Source organism: Saimiri boliviensis, chromosome 7 (assembly GCF_048565385.1).
Source record: "Saimiri boliviensis isolate mSaiBol1 chromosome 7, mSaiBol1.pri, whole genome shotgun sequence".
NCBI lineage: Eukaryota > Metazoa > Chordata > Mammalia > Primates > Cebidae > Saimiri > Saimiri boliviensis.
In genome coordinates, this window is record NC_133455.1 from 28,065,924 (window position 1) to 28,083,510 (window position 17,587).

The 17,587-nt window shown below is 42.5% G+C and overlaps 1 protein-coding gene across 4 annotated transcripts in view; it reads left to right on the forward strand.

Moving 5' to 3' along the window:
* Positions 1 to 2,960: 2,960 nt before the first annotated feature.
* The window catches only part of ALDH1L2 (aldehyde dehydrogenase 1 family member L2), a 72,109-nt gene continuing 57,482 nt past the window's right edge, over positions 2,961 to 17,587 (forward strand). The window contains exons 1-2 of one of the 4 annotated variants that reach the window (XM_074402301.1): positions 2,961 to 3,078; positions 16,376 to 16,520. In XM_074402301.1, the coding sequence (XP_074258402.1) occupies positions 3,031 to 3,078; positions 16,376 to 16,520 (193 nt within the window). In that variant the 5' untranslated portion in view covers positions 2,961 to 3,030. The remainder of the gene's footprint in view (positions 3,079 to 16,375; positions 16,521 to 17,587) is intronic. The other 3 variants (XM_074402302.1, XM_074402303.1, XM_039472508.2) reach the window with 3 other exon arrangements.

The following is a 17,587-nucleotide window of genomic DNA, read 5'->3' on the forward strand; positions in this document are numbered from 1 at the left end:
AAAAATCCAATTTAGTATTCTGTAACCCCAAGACCATAATCCACTCTTACTATGCAAGCTTTACATAAAACTCTAACTTCCATACTGAGTTTGTGTGGGAATTCTTGGGTTTCAACTTGGCACATCATCTATATACTTTCTAATGTGTGAAGTTATTCCAGACACAAAAAGTTATTCAAATGATTGTATTTACAAAAATGGCACCAAGTGATTAAATAGTCTATTTACATGCATATATATTTGAACTCTATAAAACATTATTATTATTGTCCTATGCAATTCATATTAACTTAAATTTGCCCTCATATTTACCCTTTAAGTTGCTATTCATTCTTTCATCTCTGAGTTTCCATCTGGGATTATTTTCTTTCCTCCAAACTTATCCAACAATTTTCTATTGTTGTTTGAATATTTGTGTATTGTCATGTATACAATATAAACATATAATATTTTATATTAATTATAATAATTTATTATTGTTCATATGTTTAATGTTCACTTTTTTTTTTTCTTGAGACAGGGTCTTACCCTGTCACCCGGCTGGAGCACAGTGGCACAACCACAACTCACTGAAACCTTGATCTCCCAGCTGAAGCGATCCTCCTAATTCAGCCTTCTGAGTAGCTAGACTAGAGGCACACGACCACGCCTGGCTAATTTTTGTATTTTTTTTATAGAGACAGTGTTTCGCCATGTTGGCCAGGCTGATCTCAAACTCTGCCCACCTCAGCCTTCCAAAGTGCTGGGAATACAGGCATAAGTCACCGTGCCCAGTCCAATGTTCACTTTAAGTTTTCTCACGTCTTTGCCTTTTTTTGTTGGGCTTCTTGCATTTCTAGGTTTCCATGTGGGTAAATTTTTTCCTGCTGAAAGGATACTCTTTCATATTTCCTTTATTGTCTGTTTGCTGATGGCAAATTCTCTTAAGCTTTTGTTTCTAAAAATAACTTTGTTTTATCTTTATTTGGTGGAGTATTTTTGCTGGGTATAGAAATCTAGATTGGCAGGGGTTGGTCTGTTTGTCATACTTTGTAATTGCATCTGATCTAATTTCCAGTTATCCAGGAAACTACAGTTTTGGTTCTTCCAGGAAAATAAAATGTAGACACTATTAATATTTCATTATATTTGAGTGAACATAAACTCTACATTTCCTAAACTTGGGAATGAAATATATAACTATGGAACCTCATTCAGAAAAAAAATAGACTCCTTGTGCACCCTTCTAGTATATGCGGATTAGAATAAATAAAGGGAATATCAATATTTGGAAGTTTAAACGAGCAAGAAGTCACAAAACGCAGTCAGGAAAGTGGGTTAAGCTGGCAAGATGTAGTGCTCAAAGCAAAACCCTGGATGTTTGTTGCAATTCTCCAAGTTTCAAGGATGGTTCTTTTTGTCTCCTTACTCTCTTAAACACATTATTTATTTATTCCCTCTTTCAACAAGTTTTTTTTTTTTTTTTAAAGCTCTGGTTAGTGTTAGATACTGTAAATCCTGATTAATCAGACATAGACTCAGCCCGCAAGGAGCTTCCAAACAGAGACGTTAACAGGTATACAAACACCAGTAACAGATTGAGACAGCCATAACAGATGCCTAGACAAAGATTATTCCCCGTTAAGAGGAGTTAATAATTATTTGTGGGGAATAAAGAGACTAAGGGAGAAAAGAATCAGGAAAAAAAAAAAGTCTCCAAGAGGCAGCATGTAAGCGGTACCTTTAAGAAAAGAAATGGTCGTGCCAAGATAATTACAAGTGACAGGTGACAAAAGTTTTCTGGGAAACACTGTCCAAGAAGGAATAGGCAAGAACTGCAGTCAAGCAGAATTACATATGCAGAAGAGCAGTGAGAGGTAAGAGAAAATGCCAAATTGCAGGCGGCCTTAAATGCTTTGACGTTTGAGACAAACGTCCAGCTAAAGCGCATCTGAGGGTTTTTTTTCCAGAGAGGGGAGGGAGAAGGGTATGTATCTATTAGGTTTGTGCAAAAGTAATTGTGGCTTTGCTATTAGTTTCAGTAGCAAAAACCACAATTAGTTTTGCACCAATTTTATTTATTTATTTATTTATTTTTGAGACGAAGTCTTGCTCTATTGCCCAGGCTGGAGTGCAGTGGTGCGATCTAGGCTCACTGCAACCTCCGCCTCCCTGGCTCAAGCGATTCCCATGCTTCAGCCTCCCGAGTAGCTGGGACTGCAGGCATGCGACACCACGCCCTGCTAATTTTTGTGTGTATGTGTATTTTTTTTTTTTGTATTTTTCGTAGAGACGGGGTTTCACCATGGTGGCCAGGCTGGTCTCGATCTCCTGAGCTCAGGCCATCCGCCCACCTCGGCCTCTTAAAGTGCTGGGATTACTGGCATGAGCCACCGCGCCCGGCCTATTATCCTACGAGGTGGGCATCAGGATCCTTACACAGTGAAGGCGCCCCCGCTCCGTATCTGTCTACAGGCGTGCCTGTTGCCTTCTGCTGGCTGTGCTATGGACAGCAGTTGGGATGTCAGATTGACCACTAATAAGGTAGATCCGTATATACCGCTGCGGGGCTGAGTAACTGGTAGACCGTCCCACAGCTACAAAGCACCTGGACCTTGGCTGGAATTGGCGGAAAGTCCAGGCAGCGGAGAGGAGCGGTCCCTGGGACTGCGCGCGCTCTTGGCACTAGGGTCAGGACTCGCAGCCTCCAGGAGGCCCGCGCGCGCCTCCAGGTTGCACCGAGTTGGCCGCCCGAGTCCCGCCAGCTGACGCGGCAGGGTCAGCTGGGGGCGGGGCCTTGCCAGCTAGGGGGGCGGGGCCTTTGCCAGAGTGGGTTGGGGGCGGGGCCTTGCCAGCTAGGGGGCGGGTCCTTGCCGCTGGTAGGGTGGGGCGGGCTGCAGGCGGTGGGCCTGGGGCCGGGTCCGGACTCGCCGAGACTAAGAGTCGCGAGCTGGGCAGTCCCGGGCATCCGGGCTGCAGGCCGCGCCCAGGCTGCGCCGCCCGCCCGCCTCTCCCGCCGCCGAGCAGCCAGTGCGAGCGCTCCCCTCCAGCATGCTGCGGCGGGGCAGCCAGGCGCTCCGGCACTTCTCCACCGGCCGGGTGAGTCCCGCCCGGGCGAGCGTCCCGGCTGTCACCCTGTCCTGGTTTCCAGATTCCGGGGTGGGAGGGCCGGGGCGGTGGGGCTGGGAATGGGCAGCGATGCTTAGACTTTGCTAAAAGCCAGGACAGCGTTTAAAACAAACGAACAAACAAAAAAAGAGAACTCAGAGAAGGGCCCGGGGAGGGTCCCGGATGGGAACTGGCACGCAAGCCATTGTCTTCTGCCGGGAAGGGGCTGAGGATCCAGTTTTTGGATATCGGGTCTGGCTGGGATGGCAAAGTGGGAACAGTCACCTGGTGAGGAGGACAGAGTCTGCTTCCTTTCCTTTGTCTCTTCAATCGTGAGATCACTGGTCAAGACCTGGATCCATACAGGACCGCACCCTTCTCCTGGAGGAGGGAAGTACCAAGTCGGTCGGGTCCTCGTTGGCGGCCTGGGAGGTGTAAGCGCTCGGGACTGGCACGCAGGGCCGGTTCAGATAATGGCACTCAAAGGTGATGGCGGGAAACTCAGTATTCCTGAGCTGAGCTGAAGATGGTAAAATTTCTGGAATTGCCAGGCGCTGCAGAGGCAGCCACGCTGGAACACTCTTTTACTGTAGCACAAGAACCGAGCTCTGGCCCAGCCCCGCGCCTGGGAATTGCATCAGCTCCTCCAGAAATGGAACCGAGAGTGGACACGTTGCATTGTGGTGCTGCCTTCAGCACCCAGGGGGCCTCGGGGCTGTTTAGGGAAGACAGAGAGGGAGGAAAAAAAAAAAAAAACCTGTCTTATGTATTCTATCTCTTTTATAGGAAGTACATACAAGAATTTGCTTATCGATTCTTTTTCTCGGTCATGCCAAAGACATGTACATTTCTATGTATAAAAAACTTAGAGGCAGAAAGAAGTCTTGAACAGCACAAAAAACTGGCCCAAACTTGCATCAAAGGAAAAGCTTTCTGTATCCCAGACAACCTAAATAATGAGAATTCTTTTTACTCTTTGCAACAAGTTCTAGTTACTTTGAGGTATATTCACCTTTTATAAAATGAGGAGTGGGGGTGGGGAAGACCTGCTCTTCCAGGTCTTTTGCCAGCTCTCCCCACCACGTGGCACATGAGATCCCAGCTGGATAGCACAGAGAGCAAGGGGCTGTGCCCAGTGCCTGGGCCTGTTTTGTTGGCCTCCTCTGTCAACACTTTTCATTGACTTATCTTTTTTGGAGACTGGAAGGAAGTCTTGAAGAATGAAAAGATTTTGATAGTGGGGTTTGCATAAGATTTCAGTAATAAGCCAGGTGCAGTGGCTTACACCTGTAATCCCAGCACTTTGGGAGGCTGAGGCGGGTGGATCACGAGGTCAGGAGTTCAAGACCAGCCCGGCCAACCCCTGTCTCTACTAAAACTACAAAAATTAGCTTGGTGTGATGATGGGCACCTGTAATCCCAGCTACTTGGGAAGCTGAGGCAGGAGAATCGTTTGAACTCGGGTGGCAGAGGTTACAGTGAGCCAAGATGGTGCCACTGCACTTCAGCCTAGATGACAGAGTGAGACTCCATCTGATTTCAGTAATAAAAGGTAAACATCCCAGGTGGCAAATGGCATAAACAAAACCATGGATGTCGGGAAGCACTGGCATGGTCAGGATCTGACTGTACCCAGGGGTGCATGTAGAAAAGCAGTGACACATATAGCTGGGAAGAAGACAGTTTCCTCAATGGTCAGAGGGAAGATGCTGAGTGATGAATGAAGAACGTGGGATGTTTTATCCTGTAGAAAATGTTCTGGACTGTTTTTTTACAAGAATTATTAAAAGTCAAACAGATACATGGCTGGTGGGAATATAAAATGGTATAGCCACTTTGGAAAACTGTTTGGTGGTTATATATATAGTTAAACATATACCTATCCTATGACTCAGGAGTCACACTCCTAGGTATTCACCCAAGAGAAATGAAACCTTACTCATTCACGTAAAAACCTGTTGATTGATGGTTATAGAGGCTTTATTCATAATTGCCAAAAACTGGAAATAAATTGTCCTCAGCTGGTGACAGGATAAACAAGCTGTGGTATATCCATCCATACAATGGAATTCTACTCAGTGGGGAGAAAAAGGAATTAACTACTGATGCATACAACATGAATGAAACACAAATATGTATGTTAAGTGTAAGAATCAGACTCAAAGTGCTACGTACTTTATGATTTCATTTATCTGACATTTTGGAAATTGTAAAACTATAGGGACAGAAAAAAGATCAGTGATGTCTGGAGCTGGAGATAGGACGAAGGATTGACTATAAACAGGCATAAAGGAACTTGGGTGGTAATGGAACGGTTCTACATCTTGATTGTGGTAATGGCTATGTGACTGTGTGTTTGCCAAAACTCACAGCACAGTACACTGAAAAGGGTGCATTTTATTGTATGCAAATTAACTTTTTTTTTTTTTAATTGTTTTGAGACAGAGTCTCACTCTGTCACCCAGGCTGGAGTGCAGTAGCATGATCTCGGCTCACTGCTATCTCTGACTCCTGGGTTCAAGCAATTCCTGTGCCTCAGCCTCCCTAATAGCTTGGGATTACAGACATGCACCACCATGCCTGGCTAATTTTTGTATTTTTAGTACAGACGGGGTTTTGCCATGTTGGCCAGACAGATCTCAAGTGATCCTCCCACTTTAGCCTCCCAGAGTGCTGGAATTATAAGCATGAGCTACTGCGCCTGTCCTAATTATCACTTTATCTTTAAAAGCTGAAAAATCAAACAATGCTTTTAAGTTTATATTAAAGCAGAATGAAGGATGAATTAAAAGAAATCTTTCAGAACCTAGCAAAATCCAAGGTGAAAATTAGTTTATAACACTTCCTGAGAGAATTCATTTTTCTATCCTCTGTCTTAAATAAAGGGACTTAGAAACGCTTAATGATTTCAGCTTAGTGATATGGCTAGATCTTTCTAACTAAAACAATGGTTTGCTTTAAAACCCTTTGCCAATTAGGTATTATTGCCCACCTCTGCTATTCTGCTTGGCTCACTGCTTCTTCTCGCCACGGTAGGACTTATCTAGCCCTCCTATTCATTTGGCCTCCTGTTGTTTAGCTTTCTCTGCCAGTGTCTGCATCAAGTCTGTCTGGTAGCTCTGTGTTTATGACCTGGCTCCAGGTAACTTGAGGTTAACTTATGGTCCAGCCCAAGAGGTAGGACCCTTCCTTGCTCTTTGGAACCAAGCACCTGCTTTATTTCTCAGTTCTGGGAACCAGGTTCTTAGCTTGTTTCCTCATTTCCTGACTTCTGCTCTGGTGTCTTGTCTGTTCATAGGGTCTCCAAATTCAACTTCAAACCATATTTAATTGTCTATTGTACACTGAACACTCTAAATCCTGAGGTTATAATATTAATAGATAGCATTGATAATGCTTTATCTATACAGTTGTCCCTTGTTGTCCCTTGTCTTCATAGAGGATTGGTTTCAGAACTTCCTGTGGATATCAAAATCTGAAGATGCTCAAGTTCCTTATATAAAATGGGGTAATATTTGTATATAACCTATGCGTATCCTCCTGTACACTCTAAATCATCTCTAGATAATTTATAATAATGAATACAAAGTAGATACTATGCAAATAATTATCCCACTGTATTGTTTATGAAATAATGACAAGAAAAATTATACATGTCTGGTACAGATGCAATTCATAGTTGGTTGAATCCACGGATACAGAACCCACAAATACAGAGGGTGACTGTGTACTCCTTTATCCTCATGACATCTCAATGAAGTAGGTACTATAGGTTGAGCATCCCAAATCTGAAAATTTGAAATCTGAAATGCTTTAAAATCTGAACATTTCTGAGCACTGACGTGACACTCAAAGGTAATGATCATTACAGCATTTTGGATTTCAGATGCTCAGATTTGGGATGCCCATCTGGGAAGTATAATGCAAACATTTCAAAATCTGAAAATATTCAAAATCCAAAACACTTCTGGTACCAAGCAATTTGGATAAGGGATTCCTAACCTAGATTATTATGACCCTTTTACTGATAAGAAAACTGAGACCCAGAGAAGTGAAGTAACTTTTTCAGACTCTCATAACAAAAAAGATAAAACAATAAAGAAAGAAATGGTCCCTGTTTCAAAGAGTTCATAGATTAGTGGGACAGACTATTAAATCTGTATTTTTTAGAAAAATAATAATACATAATACATTAACTAAAGTGATATACCAAAAAGGAAATACAAATGAACAATAAAATATGAAAATACACTCAACCAAACTAGCAATCAGACAAAAGCAATTTAGAACATGGTACCATTTTTCACTCATTAGGGTGGCAAAAATCATAAATTTGATGATATTGTGTGTTTAGCAGGGGTGAGAAAACAGTTCCTCCAATACTCTAGAAGTCAATTTGATGCGATTTAAATTAAATTTATGTTTAAAAATGATCCTGCAGTTTTACTTGTACGTATGTGAGAAAAATACTTCCACATGGGCACAGGAAGCATGTACCATGATATCTATTGCCATGGTATTTGTAATAATGACATATTGAAAGCCAAAATGTTTCTTAATAGGGACCTGAGCAAATAAACTGAGATATAGTTACACTAAGGAGTACCGTGCAACAATTTCAAAGAATGAATTACCCATACCGACAAGGAACGTTGTGGAACATTACACATAATATTATTTCATTTGAATTGTTTTTGGAAACACAAAATAATAATACTTTTTGGGTATATTTCCATGTATTTTAATGCCTAGAAAAGGTCTGTAGAATTCACACCAAACTACAATAGCAGTTTCCTCTGGGGAGTGAGCAGGGGCTATGGATTGGGAGTGATGGTCAAAAGGGACCGTAGTCTTATCTGTGACCTTTTTTTAAATAAGGAGATTATGTGTATGTGTAATATGTGTAATTAAAAATTAATTTTATAAAATTTTATACAATTAAAATATAGTAAATGCTGTGCACTGAAATCCTGCCTCTCTAGTACTGGAGTCTGTTTCTGGACTTGAGCCCTTTGGACTGTCTCTCCCTTTACTCAAAATTTGTGTTCTGTGGTCACCAACCTTGCCCCAAGAGCTTTCTCCAGCCTGAATCATCCTGGGCATCCCCCTCTGGCATCACCTGCGGATAGGCCCCTGTACTGACATTCCTTTTTTTTCTTTTTTTTAATCTTTTATCCTTTTTATGATGAAAAACAAAAGTTGGCCAGACATCCAAGACAGCCCTCACTAATATCTTCTTTATCTAATGAGGCAATAGGAAAATCAAGTTGCACAAATTGCCATTTATGGTGGTATCCTGAATCTTGGTTGAATCTTGCAGACCTGCCTCTATGCAAAGTGTAACTTGTTCCTTCTGTTAGTGTGAGAGTTTGTTATAATCGGTTGCAAGAGCTTTTGCATTATTCTAAACTATGTCCTGTGAATATGCTAAAGGTGGATTGCTAGGTCAGCTTTCATTTTCACCCTCTGCTCCATTTTCAGCACAAGAGGCATGCCTCCCCGGAGCTAGTTCATGCCTCCAGAGTGGCCGCAGCAGTGTGTTAGCATAGAAATTAGACTCTCCTGCTTTCAATTAACTCTCCTGCTTAAAGTCGCTCAGTGAATCTCATTGTCTTCACAATAGGTCCAAGTTATTTGCCACAGGGCCTTTCACAATGTCTCTCTCTAGGGTGTCACTTGTCACCACTCCCTGACTGCCCGTATTGGACACGCTGTGCACATGCATTTGTTTCTTTGTAAATACTGCTCCCTCTGCCTGGAACTTCCCAAGGACCTCCTACACTCCTCTCCCTTTTCTCTGCCAACTCCCAGGATGGATGCTCTAAGATTCAGCTAAGGAGCTCCCTTCTGGAGAAGTCGTCTCCTTTCTTAACCAACCTGTGCTCTCCTATTCTAGCACGTGTTACTATGTCTTAACTTGTGTGCCCTCCCTACTGGTTGGTGGATTCCTGAAGACAGGGACTACTTCTTTGGATCTATATGTAGGGGGTCACAAGAAGCCAAACAGGTAAAGCAGATGAAGGATTTGAGCTGGATAGAGGGCAAGACCACGTCTAGGGCAAAGGGGCCGTTACTGGTCAGCGCTAGCTAACTGTTCCTATACGGGACCACAGACCAGGGTTAACAAACCTGAGTTTTTTTGTTTTTTGTTTTTTGAGACAGAGTCTTGCTCTGTTGCCCAGGCTGGAGTGCAGTGGTGCAATCTCGGCCCACAGCAATCTCCACCTCCCAGGTTCAAGCAATCCTCCTGCCTCAGCCTCCCAAAGTAGCTGGGACTACAGGTGCATGCCACCACGCCCAGCTAATTTTTTTTTTTTTTTGTATTTTTAGTAAAGACAGGGTTTCACCATGTTGGCCAGGCTGGCCTTGAACTCCTGACTCAGGTGATCCGCCCACCTTGGCCTCCCAAAGTGCTGGGATTACAGGCATGAGCCACAGCACCTGGCCAAACCTCCTGAGTTTTAAAGAGAAGTTGGAAATTCTGCCTTCTGAGGCAAAACCTCCTAAAAATCTTAACACAGTCCTCTTAAAAATGCTTTGCAGGCCAAATAAAACACCTCTGCCAGGCCAGTGATGTGCCACCTCTACCATGCACTCTTGTCCAGAGCGTGGCAGAGCCGGAAAACATGCTTGCTGGATGAGTCTTGCACAGAGTCAGGCACAGTTTGGGGCACTGTGTGCTGGATGCTCCATAAAGTGTTAGGCATCTCAGGGTCTCAGGCAAATGTACTTTTAAAAATTCTTTTGTGTGAATGTCCTCTGTGTAAAACTGCCAATTCTCACTTGGATAGCTTTGGCCTTATTTAACACCCTGGCCAAATGGTTCTGTTAAGGCAGCATCTGCCTAGAGGGCTTCAGATCAGGGCAGACTTAGCACTGTGCCTTGAAGTTTTCTATGGAAAGCTATGCGTATCTTTTTATAATTCTTGGAGTATAGTCAGGGTTAACTTGCTTATAGTTGACTTGCTTCCTAAAGAATCCAGAGGGTGGATAGCCTGGGAATGCAAAGGCTCTGCTCCCTGCAAAAGTCTCTTCTAATGCGGAATGTTCTCTCTAAAGAAACAAGGCTGGGCGCAGTGGCTCACGCCTGTAATCCTAGCACTTTGGGAGGCCAAGGCGGGTGGATTGCCTGAGCTCAGGAGTTCAAGACCAGCCTGGGCAACATGGTGAAACCCTGTCTCTACTAAAATACCAAAAAAGTTAGCTGGGTGTGCCTGTAATCCTAGTTATTTGGGAGGCTGAGGCAGAAGAATTGCTTGAACCTAGGAGGTGGAGGTTACAGTGAGCCGAGACTGTGCCACTGCAATCCAGCCTGGGTGACAGAATGAGACTCTATCTCAAGAAAAAAAAAAAGAAAAAAAAAAAAAACAACAAGATTATAGAATTTATCACCCAGATTTGGAAATGACTGTGTGTCATTTTATGTCCTATCTCACTAATGCAACAGACACCTATACTGAGAGCCTGTTAAAGAATGGTGCTGTCTCCCACATCATTACCACCGTGGCCTTTCCTTAAATAGGCTGATGGAACTATTCCCAATTGACCTGTCAAACCATTGCTATGTTTTCCTTTTTCTAAAGTAGGAGAGGAACTTTCAGTTAGGAGAGCCTTAGAAACACATCTGCTAAAGTAAGATAGATCCAGGTTAGAATCCTGCTTTGGACTCTTATTAGCTCTGCCCTTGGGCAGGTTACTCAACTTTTCTGAGCCCTTTGTTTTCTCATTTGCAAAATGGGTCACTGCGGGGGGGGGGGGGGCAGATTAAAGATGTATGATAAGTATTTGATAAATACTTTTTGAATTAATGTAAAGGGCTCAATACAGTGTTGGCTCATGGTATATTTTCAATAGGAGATATCTATTGTCATTATTTTTATATACCTAGGTGTTACTTATGGCATAATAATAGTTAACATTTACTGAGCATTTACTATTGCCATGCACTGTGCTAATGCATCACACCCTTTATCCCACTGAATCTTTATAACAACCTTATGAGATAGGTACTAATACTATTCTGATTTTAATTGATGATGGAAAATCAGGCCCCGTTCAAGACTGCAGAGCTGGTGTTATGAAAAAACAATAGGCACTGGGATAATAAACAGAGTTGGGATCTCAGGGCTGCCTCTTACTGGCTATTTGACCCCTGGTTACTTAACCTCTCTGTGCTTTAATTTCTTTATCCATAAAGTGGGTTAATAATGCCTGTCTCCAGGAATCATTGTGCAATCAAATGAGGTAATAATGTGAAATACTTGGCCCATACTAGGGTCTCATTACAATGTTTGCTCTTATTTCCACCCTTTCTTCCTGACCCAAACTCCCCCAGGCCGAATCTTGTTCCTGTGGGCAGATATATCACTCTCCACAGAGCAGAGATTCTCAGACTTCTATGTACTTACAAGTCACTGAAGAGTTTGTTAAAGTGTAGCTTCCTGGGCTTAAGATTCGGACTCAACAGATCTGAAGTAGGACCCAGAAATCCACATTTTAAGCATATTCTCTCAGTTACTTCTGCCAACACAGGCAGGCAGTCCTCAGATCACACCTAGAGAAATAAGACGGAAGTAAAATAACCTATAATCCCAGCACTTTGGGAGGCCAAGGCAGGTGGATCACCTGAGGTCAGGAGTTTGAGACCAGCCTGGCCAACATAGTGAAATTCCATCACTACTAAAAATAAAAAATAAGCTGGGCCTGGAGGTGCACACTTGTAATCCCAGCTACTCAAGAGGCTGAGGCACGAGATTCTCTTGAACCCAGGAGGTGGAGGCTGCAGTGAGCTGAGATCATGCCACTGCTCTCCAGCCTAGGTGACCACAGGGAGTGAAACCCTGTCTCTAAATAAATAAATAGAGTAAAACATCTCCGTCCAGGTTTCTGGAATCTTGCTAACTTATTATAAACATGGTTATAAAATCTGAAAACTTCTCAGAGTTAGAAACTCACCAATAGCTTTAGCGTAAAGCTCAGAAAGTATTTCAATAAATGTGGTGTTTCCAAAGATACTGATACGGTTTCTTTTGTTTTTTTTTTTTCTTTTTTTTGAGATGGAGTTTCGTTCTTGTTGCCCAGGCTGGAGTGCAATGGTGTAATCTCAGCTCACTGAAATCTCTGCCTCCTGGATTCAAGCGATTCTCCTACCTCAGCCTACCAAGTAGCTGGGATTACAGGCACCTGCCACCACGCCTGGCTAATTTTTCGTATTTTTAGTAGAGACGAGGGTTCTCCAGGTTGTTCAGGCTGGTCTTGAGCTCCTGACCACAGGTGATTCGCCCCCACCCCGGCCCCCACCTCGGCTACCCAAAGTGCTGGGATTACAAGCGTGAGCCACCATGCCCGTGCCCAACCGACATGGTTCCTTTAAATGCTGTCTTTCTCGGAGAGGATTGAATCTAGAATTGAACTCCAAATAACCCGACAACAGCTGAGCTGATGGCACATTACATTTGAGTCATCTCAGTCTCTTGGCTCTTATGTGTTTTAAAAGTAGTATTTTAGATGTCTTAAATATCTGGCATTGGTAATGGTGTGTGGTAAAGCCAAAATTTTTGTAAGGTGGCCAACATGTCGATTCTATTTCAAGCAACAGGATTAGTTATAGAATCTGAAGGTAGTATAGAGAATATTTTGATTTTTTTGAGGAGAGGAAATTAAATGATCAGCCGTGCATTATCTGCAGGTGAATTTGCTGTTGTTACAGAGTTAATCTGTTAGCTTGTAAGTGTTTGTGGAAGCTTAATTAGGTTCTTTGGGGATAGAAACTTTGGCTGACCTTAGAAAAGGATTGTTTTAAATTAGTTAAATTAGTTAAAACTGTGTTGTATTATCAGCTCAGTTGCAAAGAAGTTGTGATCTGCTATCCTTTTAAGTTCATGCCTAAAAACAGGATGTTATGTATGCCTCTAATAAAGTGGGAAATAAAGGAAAATAAAGTTTCTTCATAAACAGATTTTCTCAATGAGGCTTTACTAATTTAGAATTACTTTCCAGAACATTAGAGAATCCCATTTAGATTGGAGGGGGATAAACATTCTAAGTTCAGATCCTGTGGAGCCATATTTGAACATGAAAGAATGTAAGGTAGAGAGAGTTCTGGAGAGGCATTGCCAAGAAACGAAGCTCATAGGAAGTCATGACCTTGTGATTACCCTCTCTTAATCCACAATCCTGCATCTACCTCACTGTACATGATGGTTCCTCATCATCATCTTACAACTATCATGTCCACGTATGAATTTAAGCATTGTGAAGACTCCATTTTGGGAGAATTTATAGAAGATGTAATTGATCAAAAACATTCTTAAAACTGGAACTTCTTTAGTGCCACTCTTATCTACATGGTGTTTATATTTCCTGATAACCACTGTATTTTGTGTATCAGGGTTAATTTATAAATAAGGTGAAAGAAATGGGTAGTCGTAGTTCATGTTAAATATTTTATTTTTAATTAATTTTTGTTTTAGAGACAGGGTCTTGCTAGGTAGCCCAGGCTGGAGTGCAGTGGCGCAATCATGACTCACTGCAGCCTTGAACTCCTGGGTTCAAGCGATCCTGTTGCCTCAGCCTCCCAAGTAGGAGTAGCTGGGACTACAGGCACGTGACACCACTCCTGGCTAATTTTTAAATTTTTTGTAGAGATGAGGCGGGGGACCGAGGGTGGCTCTTGCTATGGTGCTCAGGCTGGTCTCGAACTCCTGGCCTCAATCAATCCTTCCACCTCGGCCTCCCAAAGTGCTGGGTTATGGGCGTGGCTACCACGCCCAGCCTAATTATTTTATTTTTAGGTGCATAATGGGCTTTGACGTCAGACAGATCGGGATTTACGTTCCAGGCTCTCCTCATTTCTGGTAGTGGATACACAACATTTCTAAGCCTCAGCTTCTTCATTCATAAAATGGTGCAAAATGGGGGTTAATAAAAGAGCAAAGATGTGAAGATTAAATGAATTGAAATGATATGCAGGCCTTGATCCCTTATCTAAAAACTTGGGGGCAAATATGTTTTAGAGTTCAGAATTATTTACAGTTTAGAAAGTTAATACGGTACATGCTACATTGCACAAAATTTCCAGCAGGTTCTGGGGCAGTACCGTAAAAAAGCACATTGGTTTTTCTGAAGCAAACATGTAACTATTCATATAGTGTTTATAAATATTATAAATAAAGACTATAAACAGCATGACATCAGTTCAGGCTAGTTTTGAAGCTAATTGAGTTTGTGTCAAATTTATAAAAAATCTATAAGGACTATAGAGAGCATGACATTCGATCAAGCCAGGTCTAGAGGCCAAATGAGTTTGGGCCACTTAACAAAGATTTTTAAATTCTGAACTGCATGAAAAAACATATAATAGAGTCTAGTATATTGCAAGACCTTGAAAAATTATTAAAGCTTCTACTTAGACAGTACTTTATGGCACATAGAGTACAACACCTGATGTTTACGTCAATAAAAATTGTATGAGGGCCAGGTGTGGTGGCTCATGCCTGTAATCTCAGCACTTTGGGAAGCCAAGGAGGGAGGAACACTGAACCCAAGAGTTTGAGACCAGCCTGGGCAACATGCTCCGACCATATCTTTACAAAACAATTTTAAAAATTAGCCAGGCATTGTGGCGTGCACCTGTGGTCCCAGCTACTCAGGAGGCTGAGGCAGGAGGATTGCTTGAGCCCAGGAGGTTGAGGCTGCAATGAGCTGTGTTTGTGCCAGTGCACTCCAGCCTGGATGATAAAGTGAGACTCTGTCTCAACCAAAAATGGAAGAAAGAAAGAAAAAGAAAATAAAACAGTTATATGATGATGATGTTGGTATTATTATCATTCCCATTTTATAGATGAGAGGTAGAAAAGGTGAATAGTTGGGCACAGTGTCTCACACCTATAATCCCAGCACTTTGGGAGGCCAAGGTAGGAGGATTGTTTGAGGCTACAAGTTCAAGACCAACCTGGGCAAGACTTCATGTCTACAAAAAATTTAAAAATTCTGCCAGGAGTGGTAATATGCACCTGTAGTCCCAGCTACTCGGGAGGCTGAGGTTGGAGAATCACTTGAGCCCAGGAGTTCAAGGGTGCAGTGAGCTGTGATTGCACCACTGCACTTCAGCCTGGGCAACAGAGCAAGACCTCTAAAAACAAATACAAAAACCAAAAGGCAAATAGAGTTAGTTCCTTGCTTAAGGCTACACAACTAAGTTGGAGCATGAGGTTTTGACCTCAGGCATCCTAGCTCTGAGTCTGTGCTCTTAACCTCTGTGTTATATTAACACTAAATGTTAGCTCTTGGTCTCTTTGGGAGATCAAAGATAAGTCTAGTTATTTCTGTGTTACAGAGTAATAAAAGCATTGTCACACTGAGGTAGATCCTGCCCCGAATTAATCTCCTTTTAACTATGGCACACTTACTTGTTTACATGTGGCCTTATTTCACCAAGGAGCCGAAATGGCTTATTAAAATACATGCAACCTCAATGATTAAGTGAATAATCAAGGAAATTAGGGCAAAGGGAAGGTGAGGGATACTTAGGTGTGAAATGATTTTTACTACTATCTATATGTAATGTAGCCTGTGTTCAGTGTACATCAATAAAAATTTTATTTTGTAGATCTTTGAGCTTTAGTCCTCAAGTCATCTTTTTTTCAGTATGACTCAAAGAAAAAGTTCATTATCCAATGTACTTAAAATTTTTTTCTTTTTATAAATTATGAAAATTTTACATTTGTATATTTAGGAATACAAAGGCAGATTTCTTTCTTTTCTTTCTCTCTTTTTTTTCTTTCCTTTCTTTCTTAATACAAGGGCAGATTTCCTTCCTTCCTTCCTTCCTTCCCTCCTTCCCTTTTCTTTCTCTTTCTCTCTTTCTTCCTTTCTTTTCTCTCTCTCTCTTTCTTTCTACAGGGGCAGATTTCCTTCCTGCCCGCCTTCCTTCCTTCCTTCCTTTGTAGCTGGGATTACAGGTGTGCACCAGCACGCCCAGCTAATTTTTATATTTTTAGTGAAGACAGGGTTTCCCCATGTTGACCAGGCTGGTTTCAAACTCCTGACCTCAGGTGATCTGCCCACCTCAGCCTCCCAAAGTGCTGGGATTATAGGTGTGAACCACTGCACCCAGCCAAGAGCAGGTTTCTTACATGCATATACTGCATAGTGATGAAGTCTGGGCTTTTAGTGTACCTGATACCCGAAGAGTGAACATCGTACCCAATAGCTAACTTTTCAATCCTCACTCTTATCCAATGTCTTCTATCCAAGCTTATGTCTTCATCATTGAATTGTTTCACAGGTTTATTTCAAAAACAAGCTGAAGTTGGCACTCATTGGCCAGAGCCTCTTTGGACAAGAAGTTTATAGCCACCTCCGCAAAGAGGGCCACCGAGTAGTAGGGGTGTTCACAGTTCCAGACAAGGATGGAAAAGCTGACCCTCTGGGTGAGTGCATCTTGGGATGACTGGGTCAAGAATTCTCAGGTCTGGGCTGGCCATCAGCTGGTGTGGCAACTCTGCATACCCAATACACGCTCCTTCTATTTGTTGTTTTATCCTTACTAATGCTGGACTTTCATCTCGTGGTCCAAGACAGCTGCCTCAGCTCCTACTATCATGTCTGCATTCCAGCAAGCAGAAAGGAAAAGAGTGGGAAGCAGGGGAAAGCTTTTTATTAAAGGTGTAACCCAGAGTTGCACGTATTCCTCCCACTTGTATCCCATTGGCAAGAACTTAGTCACAGGCCAAATCTATTTGAGGAGTGGCTGAGAAATATAGATTTGATTTGGGGTGGCTATGTGTTCAGCTAAACTAGGGAAATCCATTGCTAAAGGCTGAAGGGGGATAACTAGCAGTCTCTGACATATACATGAACTTCAGAAAGATTGCAAGCATATAACTTTTAGACCTTTCAGAATGAATCCTGGGAAATCAACTCTTCCCTGGTGCCTGGTCCCAGGGTCAGGACCCCCTTTCCATTGGTCATGGCCATTTGGGCTCATGGCATAACTCAGAAAAAGAAAAACTACCAACCTCACTTATAGAGTCACCTATAGAAAGTGATCCAGCATGTGGTTAACAGCACATGTTCTGGAATCAAGGAACGAATTCTGACTCTGCTGTTTACCAGCTCTATGACCTTGGGCAAGTTGTTGATCTTACTAAGCCTCAGTTCAATGGTAGCTACCTCTCGTGGCTGCTATGAGGATTAAATTGGATTAATGTACACAAAGTGCTCACGCTACGCCTGGCTCATAATAAGGAAGCACTGATGACAGCAGCTGACTGTTCCTGTGAGAACAGTCAACAAGGACAGCCAAAAACTCTAACGGAAGCCCCACACTTGGACGTCTCGGCCTGTCTCAGTGGAGCACGTTTTTTACAATGAAGACTTCTAAGTTTCCTCCGCCCATTTTTCTTTGTCACACGATCTTTCACAATTTTCTCCCATGATCACATTTTTTTTTTACCACCATTTATCCATTTTCCTGTCATCTGATACAAGTTTTTTG